This window comes from Tarenaya hassleriana, unplaced genomic scaffold, assembly GCF_000463585.1.
Source record: "Tarenaya hassleriana unplaced genomic scaffold, ASM46358v1 Cleome9, whole genome shotgun sequence".
NCBI lineage: Eukaryota > Viridiplantae > Streptophyta > Magnoliopsida > Brassicales > Cleomaceae > Tarenaya > Tarenaya hassleriana.
In genome coordinates this window covers 4,624,170-4,637,020 of record NW_010971389.1, presented here as the reverse complement: position 1 = coordinate 4,637,020, position 12,851 = coordinate 4,624,170, and the positions used below count along the sequence as shown (strand labels likewise).

Here is a 12,851-nt window from a genome sequence, read left to right as displayed (position 1 = left end):
TTTAGGGAAAAATACATATATAACACATACATATAAAACATATAATAATTATACACATATATAGATATATATGTATCATATGTATATATATGTATATATGTATATATAAATATATTTATATATGTATATAATTTTAAAATTTTTATAAACATGTTTATATATGTGTATAATTTTTATGAATATATATAATTTTTAGAATTTTATTTTTATTTTTTATTAATTAATATTATTAAATATTAGGGATTGATGATGTGCCAGATGACTAGGATGTTATGTCAGCATTAAATAATATTGTTTTTCGTTCAGTGTTTTATTTGCCAATTTTTAAAAATATAGAGTTTTAATTGCCAATTTTTAAAAGTACAATGTTTTTTTGGATCAAAAAAAAGTACAGGGTTTAAATTGAGACGAGAGAAAAGTACAGGGTTTTAAATGGAATTATCCCTTAGTATTAACTGCACATTTAAAGAAATAAACTGATATTAAAAAAAACTTATAATCTATAGCTATAGGTATCAATTTTGGCCTGAAACTCGAAAGGCTGTTAAAAGTTAAAACCAACCTGAAAAATATGGGGTTTCAAATCTAAGACCATGAATGGTTGGAGTTTTTAGAATCTAAAAATAAAAAAAAAATTATCATTTAAGTTTTCATAAATTACTTTTTCTAAAAACTTGGAAAGCTATTTTAGTGGAAAAATAAAAAAAAAATTAAAAGCTACCTTTTTTTAGTTTTCAAATATTATAGAATCCAAAAGTCAAAAACCAAAAATTAAAAACCAGAAAATCCTAAAACTAAAACTAAAAACACAAAATAAAACCCATCCCCATTCAAAGCCTAAACTTATAAGTTTGAAGAAATAGACCGGCTTGGTTGGAAAGCCTAATTTTTTTTCAGGCCTTTGTTAGAAACTCGATATATTATTAAAAAACTAAATGAAAAAAAAAACGTTTATCAATACATACAAGTACGATATTAAGCGGGTCGTAATAGAAGGATTTGAGAATAATATCACGGGAGATATTATTTCATATCCTTTCATTAGGTCGATCCAATGTGAACCCGAGTCTCATAGGGCCGAGCTTCAATGAAACTGTCCACCCTAATGAAGGACCTTCAGTTTCCAACCCCGTCTAAACCTAGAATTGGTTCCGCATGCTCACATGAACTAGAGCTTCAAAACAATCTCATAAAATCCTTCTCATTCTCAACAGTATGGTGGAAAAATCGGAAGTTTTTTAAAAAATTTAATGACGAATAGATTTGACTGGAAAACTTTAATGAGATTGATCTAAGATTGAGTGGCTCAATTAATAAATAAGAAAAAAAAAAATTTTCTTAATCCAGATTCGAGTCTCCATTTGAAAATAGATATTTACATGGAATTCTCCAATTCTGTTGAAGATATAATTAGACCAAAGCTTTGATGAAATTCGGAATATAAAAAAAACATTAGTGGGACTGCATATGGAAATTTTATTCGACGATAGAAAGATGGATTAAATCGTGGAGGAACAAAAACTCGTTGGTCCTCGTTCATTCAAACCTAACTTTAGGCATAAGGAACATAAGATTAAGAATCTACAATGGCCCTCAGATTCTCCACTCACATCTCAGAGCACAAACTATGGCTTCTCCTCGTCGTCGTCTATATAACGAATCCATTCCATTTTAGCTGCACAACAACAATTTATACAAAGGCCAATAGATCAAATAAACAAACAAACAAAAAAACCGAGGAGGGCAAGGTATGTCGAATTTAGCAACTTTGTCGGCCGAGCAAGCCTCGGCATACAAAGAGTCTCGGCCGACATATCCGAGGTCTTGGTATAAGATGCTGACCGAGAAAACGACTTTCCACGAACGTGCCTGGGACGTTGGCACTGGGAATGGCCAGGCTGCGGTCGGGGTTAGCATCCTAAACTTTTCCTGTTTTACCCTAATTTATAATTTAGTCCAAGGATGATTTTAATATAAACTTTTGTTGGTCATATACCAATAATTCTTGGAGTTGTGTTATTTCTATTGAAAATAAACAAACTAGTGATTTATTTATGTTTATATATAGCTTGCTGAATACTACAACAGAGTGGTGGCAACTGATATTAACCAAGGCCAACTGAATAAAGCAACAAAGCACCCAAAGGTTACGTACCTTCTGACACCGGAATCAATGTCCGAAAACGAGCTCGTGGCTGTGCTCGGTGGCGAAAACTCAGTGGATCTCGTGACCGCGGCTCAAGCTTTGCACTACTTCGACCTCGACAAGTTCTACGCGGTCGTCAAACGCGTACTGCGAAAGCCGGGAGGCGTGATCGCGGTCTGGGTCTTCAACAATATCGTCATCTCTCCCCCGGTGGACCGCGTGTTCAAACGCCTCGCCGACTCTACGGTCCCTTTCAGGACTCCAAGAACGGACATGTCGTTGGCCGGTTACAGAACTATATCGTTTCCTTTCGAAAGCGTCGGGATTGGTTCCGAGGGGAATCCTTTGCCATTAGATCTTCCATGGAAGCTATCCCTGGACGGGTTCTTGGCTTACCTGAGATCATGGCAGCTCGTCGTGAAGGCGAAGCAACAAGGAGTTGATTTGTTGCCGGCGAGTTTGATAGATGAGTTCAAAGCTGCTTGGGGGTCAAACTCTGTCAAGACAGTTGTCTACAAGTTCTTCATGATCGCCGGGAAATGCAAAGCAAGTGATTTCGATTGTCCTTTTCGGCCTCCTGGTGGAGAAAACTGGCCGCAGTTTCCTTTTCCGCCACCTTTTAATATGGATAATATGTCGCGACCACCTTTTCTGCCGCCTTTTAACATGGATAATATGCCACGACCACCTTTCCAGTTTCAAGGAAGAGGTCCGACTCCTCCTTGGCCTCGCGGATTTCCGTCGTTGCCATTTATGTTTGGACAATGATATCACCCGGAAGAGAGTCGTCGGTGGTCAATAATAAGGTAGGTTTGTGAAAACTTTGTTGTTTGTAATGACTCCAAATTTCCAACTCGTGCAATAAAGGGTTACTAAAGCCGATGTTGATGATGACGATTATATAGCTGAAGTTTAAGTGTGATTTCATCAGTTCCTTTCTGGTTCCTTTCATGCTGCCTCTCTTGTTCCTTTCTGGTTCGATATTCATCACAAAAACCCAACTTTAGAGATTTGAGTTTGGTTGCCGCAATCCAAAAGAGAGAAAACCTCTGTTTCTAAATCTGGGACTTTGATCTAAGACAGGACTTCCATTTGCTGCTTCAGTTAAGAGTGACTATTTCAAAGAACACCCGTCCTTAATATTTCATCAATCCAATCTTTGATTCTTGAAGTATCCTCTCTACACATTTAATCATGTCTTGCATTATAACCAGCAATTTCTGGCAAAAAGAAAAAAAAAAAAGAGGAAAAGGATGCAAAAAGAAGAAGAATCTCTTGAAAGAACCTGTTTGTTTCACAATGTCTTCCAACTTCTTTGGACTATATAACCAATTCCCCCTTCGCACCGAAAACAGTAACAGATGTCAGAATGGTGAGTGTTGTCTACATAAATCAAAGAATTAGCAACGAACAGGCAGGTTTGGTCGGTCGAGAATGTGTGGGATTATGATCCTAAGCCACACTTTGGTGGTTCCCTAAGCTCCACACTCTTAGTTTGCCACTCCTGTCTCCAGAGTAGATCTGTCCGCCGCCACCGACCATCAGCGTTCCCACAGTGTGCATCAAGAAAATCCTGCCCCGTTCAGCGAATCTGTGACCACAAACGAGATGTTGATTTAATCATATGATGCGATCTTAATGCTCAGATGAATATATATAATAATGCTTTTAACACTCATTAGGTTACTCACGATGGTAGATCATATACGTAGATTGTTTTGTTCTCGCAAGAGAATATGATGGGTTTAGCATCCGCATCAATCATCCCAGAAATAGCACGAACACCCTTTTTCAAGGAGAGATCAATTCGTGTGATTTTGTGATCGTTTTGATTAATAAATCTCGGGAAGATCATTACTTTGAATCGGCTTACATGCTCTAGTCGATTTGGGAAAAAGCCCAAAGCCTTTACAGTACCGTCCAAGGAACCCGATATCAGATACTGATCCCAGCATAGAAGCGATGTGACAGTGTCGGTATGCTGCCTCAGGGTCATTGTGCATTGCAAGGTGTTGAGATCCCACACCTGGCAATAACAGAGAAAATTTTATCTGATTAACACATTCTTTGCAATAGTTGTAACTTGATTCAGAAGAACACGATAATAAACTAAGAATAGCTGACGCATAGGACTAAAAAGTTTAAAGTCCAAAGCGGAAGGAACTTTTTTTTGGTAGAAGTATAGTACCTTTATTGTTTGATCCACGGAACCAGAGTAGAGATACCGACCTCCAACAATAAAACACACAACTGCACCATCATGGCCCTTGAGAGAGGTAACATACTTGAACGGGTCAGACTCGGTGTTTCCGTTCCACACTGATATCATTCCAGACTGCGATGCCAGCAAGAATAAAATGCAACTAATTAGATTCTTGAAGCAATTATAGATTAAAAAAAAGAATGAGACATTTTATCAATTAACACAGTATGGAACGTGAGACTACAAGGAAATGACATTGCAAAAAAAACAAGAGAAACGCTTACACTGGCCCCAGCAAAAAGCATGTCATTGGCAACAGCCATGGCATGCACCTGACCAACTGGTCCTTCTAGATGAAAATCTTTAGCTCTCTGGATATTAAGGGCCTGGAGGATAATAGAAAGAAACATGAAACTATAACTAAGATTTCGACAGATAATAATCAAAAGCGGAAAGACGTTATGAGACTAACCTTTACAGCATTTGGCATGCCAATGAAGACCCATGGGCCCTCACTGATTAAAGATCCTGCTTCAGCACCGAGGTTAATCACGCGCATACATTGACCAGTGCTATAGACCCATTCTCGCAGAGTACCATCATCACTAGCAGAGTAAACTCCATCGGAATCCAAGGGAAGGGCAATCCCTTTAAGATCGTAGTGCAAAAAGTTTAGTTCTACATTAATATATGCCATCTACATTATTCAATACTAGAAAATTCAAGAAGCACAAGGACAGAAAACATACTTTCTTGTGTCCTTCAAGAGCAGCCAACATATCAAACCGAGGGCAAGAGCACCAAGAGTGCAAAAAACGGCATTGTTCACCATACTTGCAACTTCCAGATGTCCAGTACTTGCAAATAGTTCACTGGGACTTGGGAGTAATGCCGTTTTCTAAACTATAACCTCGAACGCTTGAAACAGACGAGTTCTTAGATACATAGGCAACATCATTCCTGGGCTGGTACGGGGTGTTGTCTGAAACTCCAGAAACACGTGTTTTCGTCGAACCATAAGCAGCGTTCTTCTGTGGCTGGTCATCAGGTGATTGACGAGACTGTTCCTGTGTCCAAACCAAATTGCGGGAACGCTTATTCAGTGACTGGTCATCAGGTGAACGACGGGACTGTTCCTGTGTCCAAACCAAATTCCTGGAACCGTTATAAGGACCATTTCTTTGTTTATTGTAATAAGGCGCACGGGTCTTCTTACAACTATTTCTGCTGCATTGTCTTGATATTTGTTAACTTCGCAAGCCGTCTTCTTGTCTGAGAATCGCTTCGCTGCCTGGAGATTCATACTATACAAGAGAAGAGATGAACTTTAGCAGACTGAACCACAGACCGAAGCATAAACTGTTCCTTCCATGACGATCCATGATCAAGGAGCACATGAGTTCCATCGCTCCGATGCTAACCCAGAAGGTGAACCCGTGAAATCAAATCCAGAATGCATTCTCAATGAACGCCGATCCTAAATCCACACAAGCAACGGACGATCTTTCGAGTATTTTAGCAACAGTTGGAGAAAAATCATGACCTAAAAATCCAATCCAAGGCTCCGATAGTTTCATCCAACTGCGAAGTGCGAAGTGCGAAGTCCATCGAAATGGAAACCCCTGACGAAAGTCCATCGAAAATCCCCATCGTTGAAACCCTAGCTCCTCGGAAAGCCAGGCATGGAGGATGACGAGAATCGCGATGAAGCAGAAACCCTAACCGAAAGCAAGAAGAAGACATAATCGGGGAAGCAAACCTGAGATATCAAAAAAGTGACTGAGATCTTCAATTTGGAAGAAAACTTCTGGTCAACAATATCGAAACTGAACGATCGGAGTAATCGGGAGGAGAAAATCAAGAAATCAATCGGAGAGATCGAACAAATCGAATGTCAAGAAATTTTGGAGAGAAAAGGAAAGTTGAGGAAGAAGAGATCGCCAATGCTGGATGCAGCCGGGGCGCATGTATTTATGCGTGTATAAGTAAATATTAAAAAGTAATTAATTCATTATTTTTTAATTAATGGCAATCCGTGAAAACGACGCCGACATTAAAATGAAGGATAACCGGTTTAGGTCTCAAACCGGGAATCATTCCGGTTACTTCCTCTAATTAAAAACCACTCGCACATTGTTTTTTTTTATAAATTATTTACTTCACATAAAATCTGCATTTTTGTCTACTGTCCTAGCAGTTTTGCAACTGATTGAATTTATAATTATAATTTCGCCCTTACCCTTAAGGAAATAAGATGAATTAATACACCATCATCGTCCGCCTTTCTCATCTAAACTATCATTCTAGTTCCATGGACTGCTCCTGTGACCAATAATAAAATACTTATCGGCTTCATGCTTTCGAAATCAGACACAACCCTCCGGACCTCCTAGAGGGTTGATCTCAGGTTACACCGATATTCTCTTTTGTTTGGTCCGAATTCCACATCAAATGCATTCACTGGTTTTGGCTCTCCCCTTCGCTTTTGATTCTCCCCATTTGAGCATTTAGAAGCCCATTCACTCTGCCTTTTAACTGCGAGGCAGAAAGCAAAGAAGCGGATCAGTTCACACGCTAGATTCGGTTTTTGGACAAGACAACAAACTGAATGAATATTGACTGACACTGCTCTCTGCTAGTAACTATACCTGGCTAAGTCCTTGTTCGGTTTTGACCGACACGTGGATTGACCCATCTGGTCCAGTTTTCCGGTATCTTGAGAGTTCCACGTCATCAACATCAATATCTTCCTTGGCAAAGATCACGGGAGAACCTCCAAGCAGATCGCATTTGGAAACAACATCAAGCCACAGGTAATCACTAAACCTATCCTTGATCTCTTTATAAATCATAAACTGCATGTTCAAACCCAGTGAGGCAGGATCAGATGCAGAAAATGCTTATGGAGTTTCGCTCATTCCGCTTCAGAATCTTTGCGTTAAAACTGAAACAACGTCGCATATTTATGCATTCTAAACATCTTTTACGGCATACCTGATCAGTAGGAGAAGTCCCACATTCTCCAGATAGATCATGGACATAGAGAATCGCGGTCGGAAGATGTGTGAGGACAGCAAGAGTTAGCTTCTCTAGATTATTCCTACTCTCTGCAAACCAAAGGAAAATCCAATATTACAACTCCAAAAGTTTTTTATTTTCGTCAGCAAGGGTAAAATGTTATGTTTGTTCCATTTCAGGATAAACTAGTTTATAAAAGAGAACAGAAGGGGTTTAGAGTTGAGTTGCAACTGGAGTCTACCATCGTGTCTCTTGAGAAGTCCAGGGGTGTCTGTCACCTGCATTGTCCGTTTCTTGACATTAACAAAATTGCAAGAGAACATTATATTATAATAACAAAACAATGGACAATGAAGCACACAATACACGACCTGGAATCGTTGGTAGTTCAAAACGATGTGACCCATCAGAATTCCTCTAGTGGTAAACGGGTAGTTACATATCTGAGATGGAAAGGCGAAAGATTCACCAGCCAACCATAAAAAAAGGTACAAATAATCCTCAGTCACCAAGTAGTTTCCAAATGCCCGAAAAAAAACAAATATGTAAATATCAAGCAACCAGCTGAATTTATGCAAATCAGTCCATTTATATCTGGAAATGATGGCACATATGAGAAAGAGATCACACAAACGTAACAAACCTCAGGCTTCCCTGTGGAAAGAATGCGAACCAAGGACGACTTCCCCACATTCGGAGCCCCAACAAGACAGAGAGTAGGCATTTCCAAATCAACAACTGGCATGGCCCTTAAAGTCTGCAACATACTTGAGTTGTCTCAGACATTACGGATAACTAAGATGGCACACAATTTCCCAAAGATGAGAACTTCAATAGCACGATACCTTTGCTATGTTTAACAAATCATCAACTGCTCTTCCTTCTTGTTGGAAAATCGATTCAAGCTTCTCCACACCCTGATGGTACAATTACAGCACAGTTCATAATGACGCGATACGTAAATATCACCTACAATGACAGCGCATTACCTCATTCAAGCGTTCCTCGGCTTCTCGCTTTGACAATGACTGTAGAAAAAAAGAAACAGCTGTTTAACTCTTCCTCCAACAGATAGCTAACTTCAACCTCAAAACATCCGACAAATTCTTATCCTTTTCAACCACATAAATATGGGCGAAGAAAGGCTGGGAAAGAAGGGAAAACATCACAAGATAGCCACCATTCTATATCATTTTTGCAAAGCTTCTAGATTCATTTTCTACAGAAGCAGATTGAATCATCATAACTACTACACAGAAACCTCAGAAACAGATACAAATAAGCATGCTTAACAATGGGATAAAAAGGGAGGGGAAAAAACAAAGATGGATCAGTTAGACTATATAAAAACAAAGATGCTATCCTCGCACACGAGATGAGATGACAAAAGGTTAAATACAACATGCCTTAATGCAGTTGAGAGTCTAACCTTAGCACAAAGAGAAGCATGTTCTTTCCCGACAGATTGTACCTTCTTCCTTACAGCATCAACCTTTCCTAAAACCTAAAACATGATATATGCGTTCACAGTTGCAAGCCAAGCTGGCCAGAGCTCGGCAAAGACTCATATAACTAATTGTGAGATACAGTTGATATAAGAAGAGCATTCTGGTTACGCCAATACCTCCTCATACTTCCCATCTCCAAGTGTCAGCTCAATAAGAGAGCGCTCGTAGGGGTGCAAAACTTTCTTCCTCGGGAAATTTTCCAAGTACCCCTTCAAAGGCAGGGCCAATTCCTGAAATAATCAGTATAATATCATTTAATCATGGAAGATGCTGCCAGCTCTGAACTTTCCAAGCAAGACAGCTCAACCTACTTTCATGAGTGCATCGAGTTGCTTGGCTCCTCTATTTCTTTCCCGCTTTGCAATATTAGCTATGCCTGAGAAAAACAAGTAGCACAATGATGAGTAGGCATCTTGTTTTGAGGGACGAACACATGTACCGATAGCTTACTAATCACCAGTTACCTTTCGTTGGTTGGATTCTCCTTGATTTCTTGAGTGCAGAAGAGTAAATATCAAGTGATGGCATCACCATTGGCAGCTTTTGGAAGGCACCCAAACCTTCATGCATCACCGGTTGTGTTTCCTATAAATCAAATTTAGACTCGATTCGAATAATCACAATGTGAAAAAGTGGGGGAAGCCCGAGAATATGAAGAAAATGTCTCCAGCAAACACAAACCCAAATCCAAAAAAAAAACACACTACATAGTCATACTACGCAGAGTCAAGATTCCAGAAAGAGAATCACTGCAATACAAAAGACATCGAGAGAATACCGTGGAAGAAGCTACGTCATGCTTCTTCTGTGTAACGTAGGAACTGGGCACGTAGCTAGAACTGACAACAGGAGAAGTAGCAGTCTGAAGATTCCGACACTGACATACGGTCGGAGAACTGACCGTTGCAGCTTTTGTGGATAAGCCTAAAGATTGAGATGTTAAAAGAGGAGAAAAGAAGAAAGGGGATGACATTCCAGGAATATAGGGGTGCAAATGGAGTACCACCTCTCGAGCAATTGAGAACATTGATAAGAAGACGAGGGGAAGGTGTTGAACACCATTGACGCAGCACCAAGCTTGACGACCCTCTCATTGTTTGGTGTAGGCACAAATAGAGCCGGCAAATCAGCCGAGACTTTCAAACCACAAAACCCAGCTCTAATTCAAACAAGAAGCGAGTGAAGTTCGAATCAGAATAAGAATCAAAACCCACCTCAATTAGGATTTCAGAGAGAGAGAGACACCAGAATTCGAACCCAAAAACCCTAGTCTATAATTTTATATTCGACGGCCAAAAAAAAAACACGAGACAGAGGGAACGGCGAGAATGAGATACACCTGATAGCGTCAGCGTGCTGCTGGACAACGGCGTTCTAAAAAAAAATTGGTCGGAGGGAGAGTCGCACACCGTAAAACTTGAGTTCAGCCCGTACGGTACGATCGGTGTTTTTTTTGGGGGGTCTAATGATCATGGGCCCATATGACATATAATTTAATATAAATTGTGGCCCATTTATATGCTTTCGAGAAGCCCAATAACGATGTTCCTCCTCGGAAGTCCATAGAATCATTCACCAATCCACTATTTCATTTATATATGTAAACGTAAAATTCTCGCAATTTGTGCTTTAGAAATGTACATATCCACACGAATCACCATTCAAACTAAAGTTAGACAACACACGCACGTATAGTCCTAGCAACTGATTGAATTCGAAGGAAAATGCAACAAGAGAGTATTGGTTAAAAAGAAACTGAAACAGAAGGAGACTCGAGTGTCTTTGGACATGACAACCTGTGCTGCCGACAGGAAGACCTCACCTGCGCTGCTGCTCGGCAAGAGATACAGCGATCTGAGCACCTATTCGGGCATTGTTCTTCACCAGGGCTATGTCTGGTCAAGTCTGTCAAGGAACTCAAGTCACCATTCCTTCACAAGTCCAACGGCCCTGCCTGAAATCCGAAATCCCCTAACTGAACCCAGAAAGTGTGTCCCCTTCTTTTATCTATAATCAAATTATTTTATCTCCTTTATATCAGTAATCGTCATTTATAAAGATGGTGAAACTCTAGAAAGAGGATACTTGATGCGAGCGATGTGCCTCCTGTTAACTCATTCACCCGTGCAAGCAAGAACGGAGTTTCTGCATTTCCAGTTACGTTTTGCTCCCTGTGAAAACAAGTGAACCCCGTGAGGTATTTTCAGTACAATCTGGCAAAAAAAAAGGGTTAGTTTTCTGACCTTGCTTCTTTAAGGGCCTGTTGTATTGCAGATTCAATGAGATTCCCCGATGCTGAATGCTCTTTCGGAATTGGAACAGCAATTAGAATCCCTGACTGACGATTTAGCTTCGCGTTTGCATCTGGTGAAAGAAATTTCTCTCCCAGAGTTAGATATTATCATATTATAACAAGTGCATAAGCAAGAGGACAAATGTGAAGCCAACTCTAGGAACTTGCCTATTACTCTAGCACACTCTTCGGGGCTATCCACACGGGATGGTGCCTGAAGTCAAAATCTCGATTTTGTTATAGCAAAAGCAACAGCAGATTGAGATCAGTATCAAGGAAAATTTGATAATGTCACCTTGCAACCGCTTTTTTCAGTGAAAAACGCAGGAAACTCATTCGTCTGGTATGCAGCTACATACACCTCCTGAGTTTCCTGTGGTATTGTTGCAAAGCCCTCGTATTAGTTGTTGAATACAGAATATGTAGAAGAGTAGATAAGAGACAGCAGTTTAAATACCAGGTATTCAAGGGTTTTTGGAATATCGAGTATTGATTTCACGCCAGCACAAATTACTGCCATCGGAGTCCTCCCCAGTGCAGTAAGATCAGATGAGATGTCCATAGCTTCATCAGAAACAACAAAGCAAAAAAAAAAATGATCCTACTGTTAACCCATAGAAGCTTAGCTTCGATTCAAGAAAACTGAAGTGAAACCCCAAAGGGCCCAAACCAACTTGTAACTTACTCTGATTGGCATGCCTATGCACACCTCCTATTCCCCCGGTTACAAAAACTTGAATGCCAATCTGCAAGAGCTTATATGTTAGTTAAATTCCAACACTAGCCAGATGCAAAAAAAGTTGCTAAAAGAAATTCCTAGACAAAAACCTCCTAACAAAACAGATCACCATGGAAGCAAAATACAAAGTTGCAGAAACTGTTGTTGCACCATTCCCTCCAGTAGCAACCTGCCGGAAAACATTCGGCAATATATGAAACTGAATGCAAAATATGGTTTAGACAAATCACTAAAAGTAATTTGTGTATGGTAACCTAGGAAACAAACTACCGTACATTCATTGCATATATGAATGATGTGTCATATAATGAAGATCTTACGATAATACGTTGGTGGTCCACAAACAATAAGACAGTTTACAGTATGCATAAGACAGTTTACAGTATGCATATAAAAAGAGAATTCTTAGAATATCTAAAAGTTCACCTCAACGAGAAAGAAATTTCATTCATGTCAAGTAGATACAAGATGATTACATCGAATGAAGTCAGACACTATCCATCTTTTACATCAAGCATCTTTACTACAAATCTGTAGGAATATGTATGTGACAACATATCTTAAATCGAAGAATCAATAAAGATGATGTTTCTAAGATTGGTTAAAACACTAGCGGGTTTATAGCCGTAATGACAAGCAATACAAGCAAAATTCCAACAATGTATGGACAGAGAAATCTACAGTTACTCACAACATGTGCAATGTCCCTCCCTGCTGTCTTCTGAACACTTCTTCCCAGGCACGCAAGACGCCCTAATTCTTCCTCATTCAGACCTGTTTGTTACAGGTCAGTATTACCAAAGAATACACTGTTTCGAGAAGCAGAGATCAATTGCCCTACAGTATCAATGCAGAATAATATCTTGTTTATATATGGTTTTCCTGTTTCATAAACTGCCTAAGATATTACAAAGAGGCGAATCCTTTCAGCAGGACATGTATGG

General features: G+C 39.6%; 4 protein-coding genes across 9 annotated transcripts in view; 1 reads left to right on the top strand and 3 right to left on the bottom strand.

The window, feature by feature from the left end:
* The first annotated feature begins 1,668 nt into the window (after window positions 1-1,668).
* LOC104804472 (putative methyltransferase DDB_G0268948) lies at window positions 1,669-3,056 on the top strand. Its single transcript, XM_010528787.2, has 2 exons — window positions 1,669-1,909; window positions 2,069-3,056. Exons 1-2 carry the CDS (start codon window positions 1,751-1,753, stop codon window positions 2,912-2,914), a joined length of 1,005 nt encoding a protein of 334 aa, XP_010527089.1. The 5' UTR covers window positions 1,669-1,750; the 3' UTR covers window positions 2,915-3,056.
* A 129-nt stretch (window positions 3,057-3,185) lies between these two features.
* LOC104804471 (zinc finger CCCH domain-containing protein 59-like) lies at window positions 3,186-6,295 on the bottom strand. 4 transcript variants are annotated; one of them, XR_770355.1, is made up of 7 exons: window positions 5,099-6,295; window positions 4,822-4,997; window positions 4,634-4,735; window positions 4,335-4,481; window positions 3,838-4,172; window positions 3,432-3,737; window positions 3,186-3,326 (listed from the first exon to the last, which is right to left on the bottom strand). XR_770355.1 is itself a non-coding variant. In XM_010528785.1 (7 exons), the coding sequence occupies exons 2-7, from the start codon at window positions 4,906-4,908 to the stop codon at window positions 3,599-3,601; spliced, it is 723 nt and encodes a 240-aa protein (XP_010527087.1). In that variant the 5' UTR covers window positions 4,909-4,997; window positions 5,099-6,295; the 3' UTR covers window positions 3,287-3,598. The 4 variants fall into 4 exon arrangements, 3 of the variants coding, with proteins under 3 accessions (XP_010527087.1, XP_010527086.1, XP_010527088.1); XM_010528785.1 differs by having other exon boundaries at window positions 3,287-3,737; window positions 3,838-3,932; window positions 4,020-4,172; XM_010528784.1 differs by having other exon boundaries at window positions 3,287-3,737.
* A 263-nt stretch (window positions 6,296-6,558) lies between these two features.
* Window positions 6,559-10,312, bottom strand: LOC104804469 (nucleolar GTP-binding protein 1). The gene is made up of 15 exons (XM_010528783.1): window positions 10,215-10,312; window positions 9,882-10,034; window positions 9,654-9,799; window positions 9,340-9,460; window positions 9,187-9,251; window positions 8,992-9,105; window positions 8,797-8,871; window positions 8,357-8,395; window positions 8,213-8,284; window positions 8,011-8,124; window positions 7,739-7,810; window positions 7,609-7,645; window positions 7,344-7,456; window positions 6,998-7,204; window positions 6,559-6,884 (listed from the first exon to the last, which is right to left on the bottom strand). Exons 2-15 carry the CDS (start codon window positions 9,967-9,969, stop codon window positions 6,807-6,809), a joined length of 1,341 nt encoding a protein of 446 aa, XP_010527085.1. The 5' UTR covers window positions 9,970-10,034; window positions 10,215-10,312; the 3' UTR covers window positions 6,559-6,806.
* Window positions 10,313-10,476: 164 nt separating this feature from the next.
* Window positions 10,477-12,851, bottom strand: part of LOC104804468 (pseudouridine-5'-phosphate glycosidase) — a 4,535-nt gene continuing 2,160 nt past the window's right edge. For all 3 annotated transcript variants that reach the window (XM_010528781.2, XM_010528780.2, XM_010528782.2), the window contains 9 exons: window positions 12,599-12,681; window positions 12,017-12,076; window positions 11,854-11,914; window positions 11,626-11,732; window positions 11,464-11,541; window positions 11,337-11,382; window positions 11,119-11,239; window positions 10,961-11,046; window positions 10,477-10,770 (listed from right to left, as the gene is read on the bottom strand). In XM_010528781.2, coding sequence (XP_010527083.1) covers window positions 10,694-10,770; window positions 10,961-11,046; window positions 11,119-11,239; window positions 11,337-11,382; window positions 11,464-11,541; window positions 11,626-11,732; window positions 11,854-11,914; window positions 12,017-12,076; window positions 12,599-12,681 — 719 coding nt within the window. In that variant the 3' untranslated portion in view covers window positions 10,477-10,693. The remainder of the gene's footprint in view (window positions 10,771-10,960; window positions 11,047-11,118; window positions 11,240-11,336; window positions 11,383-11,463; window positions 11,542-11,625; window positions 11,733-11,853; window positions 11,915-12,016; window positions 12,077-12,598; window positions 12,682-12,851) is intronic.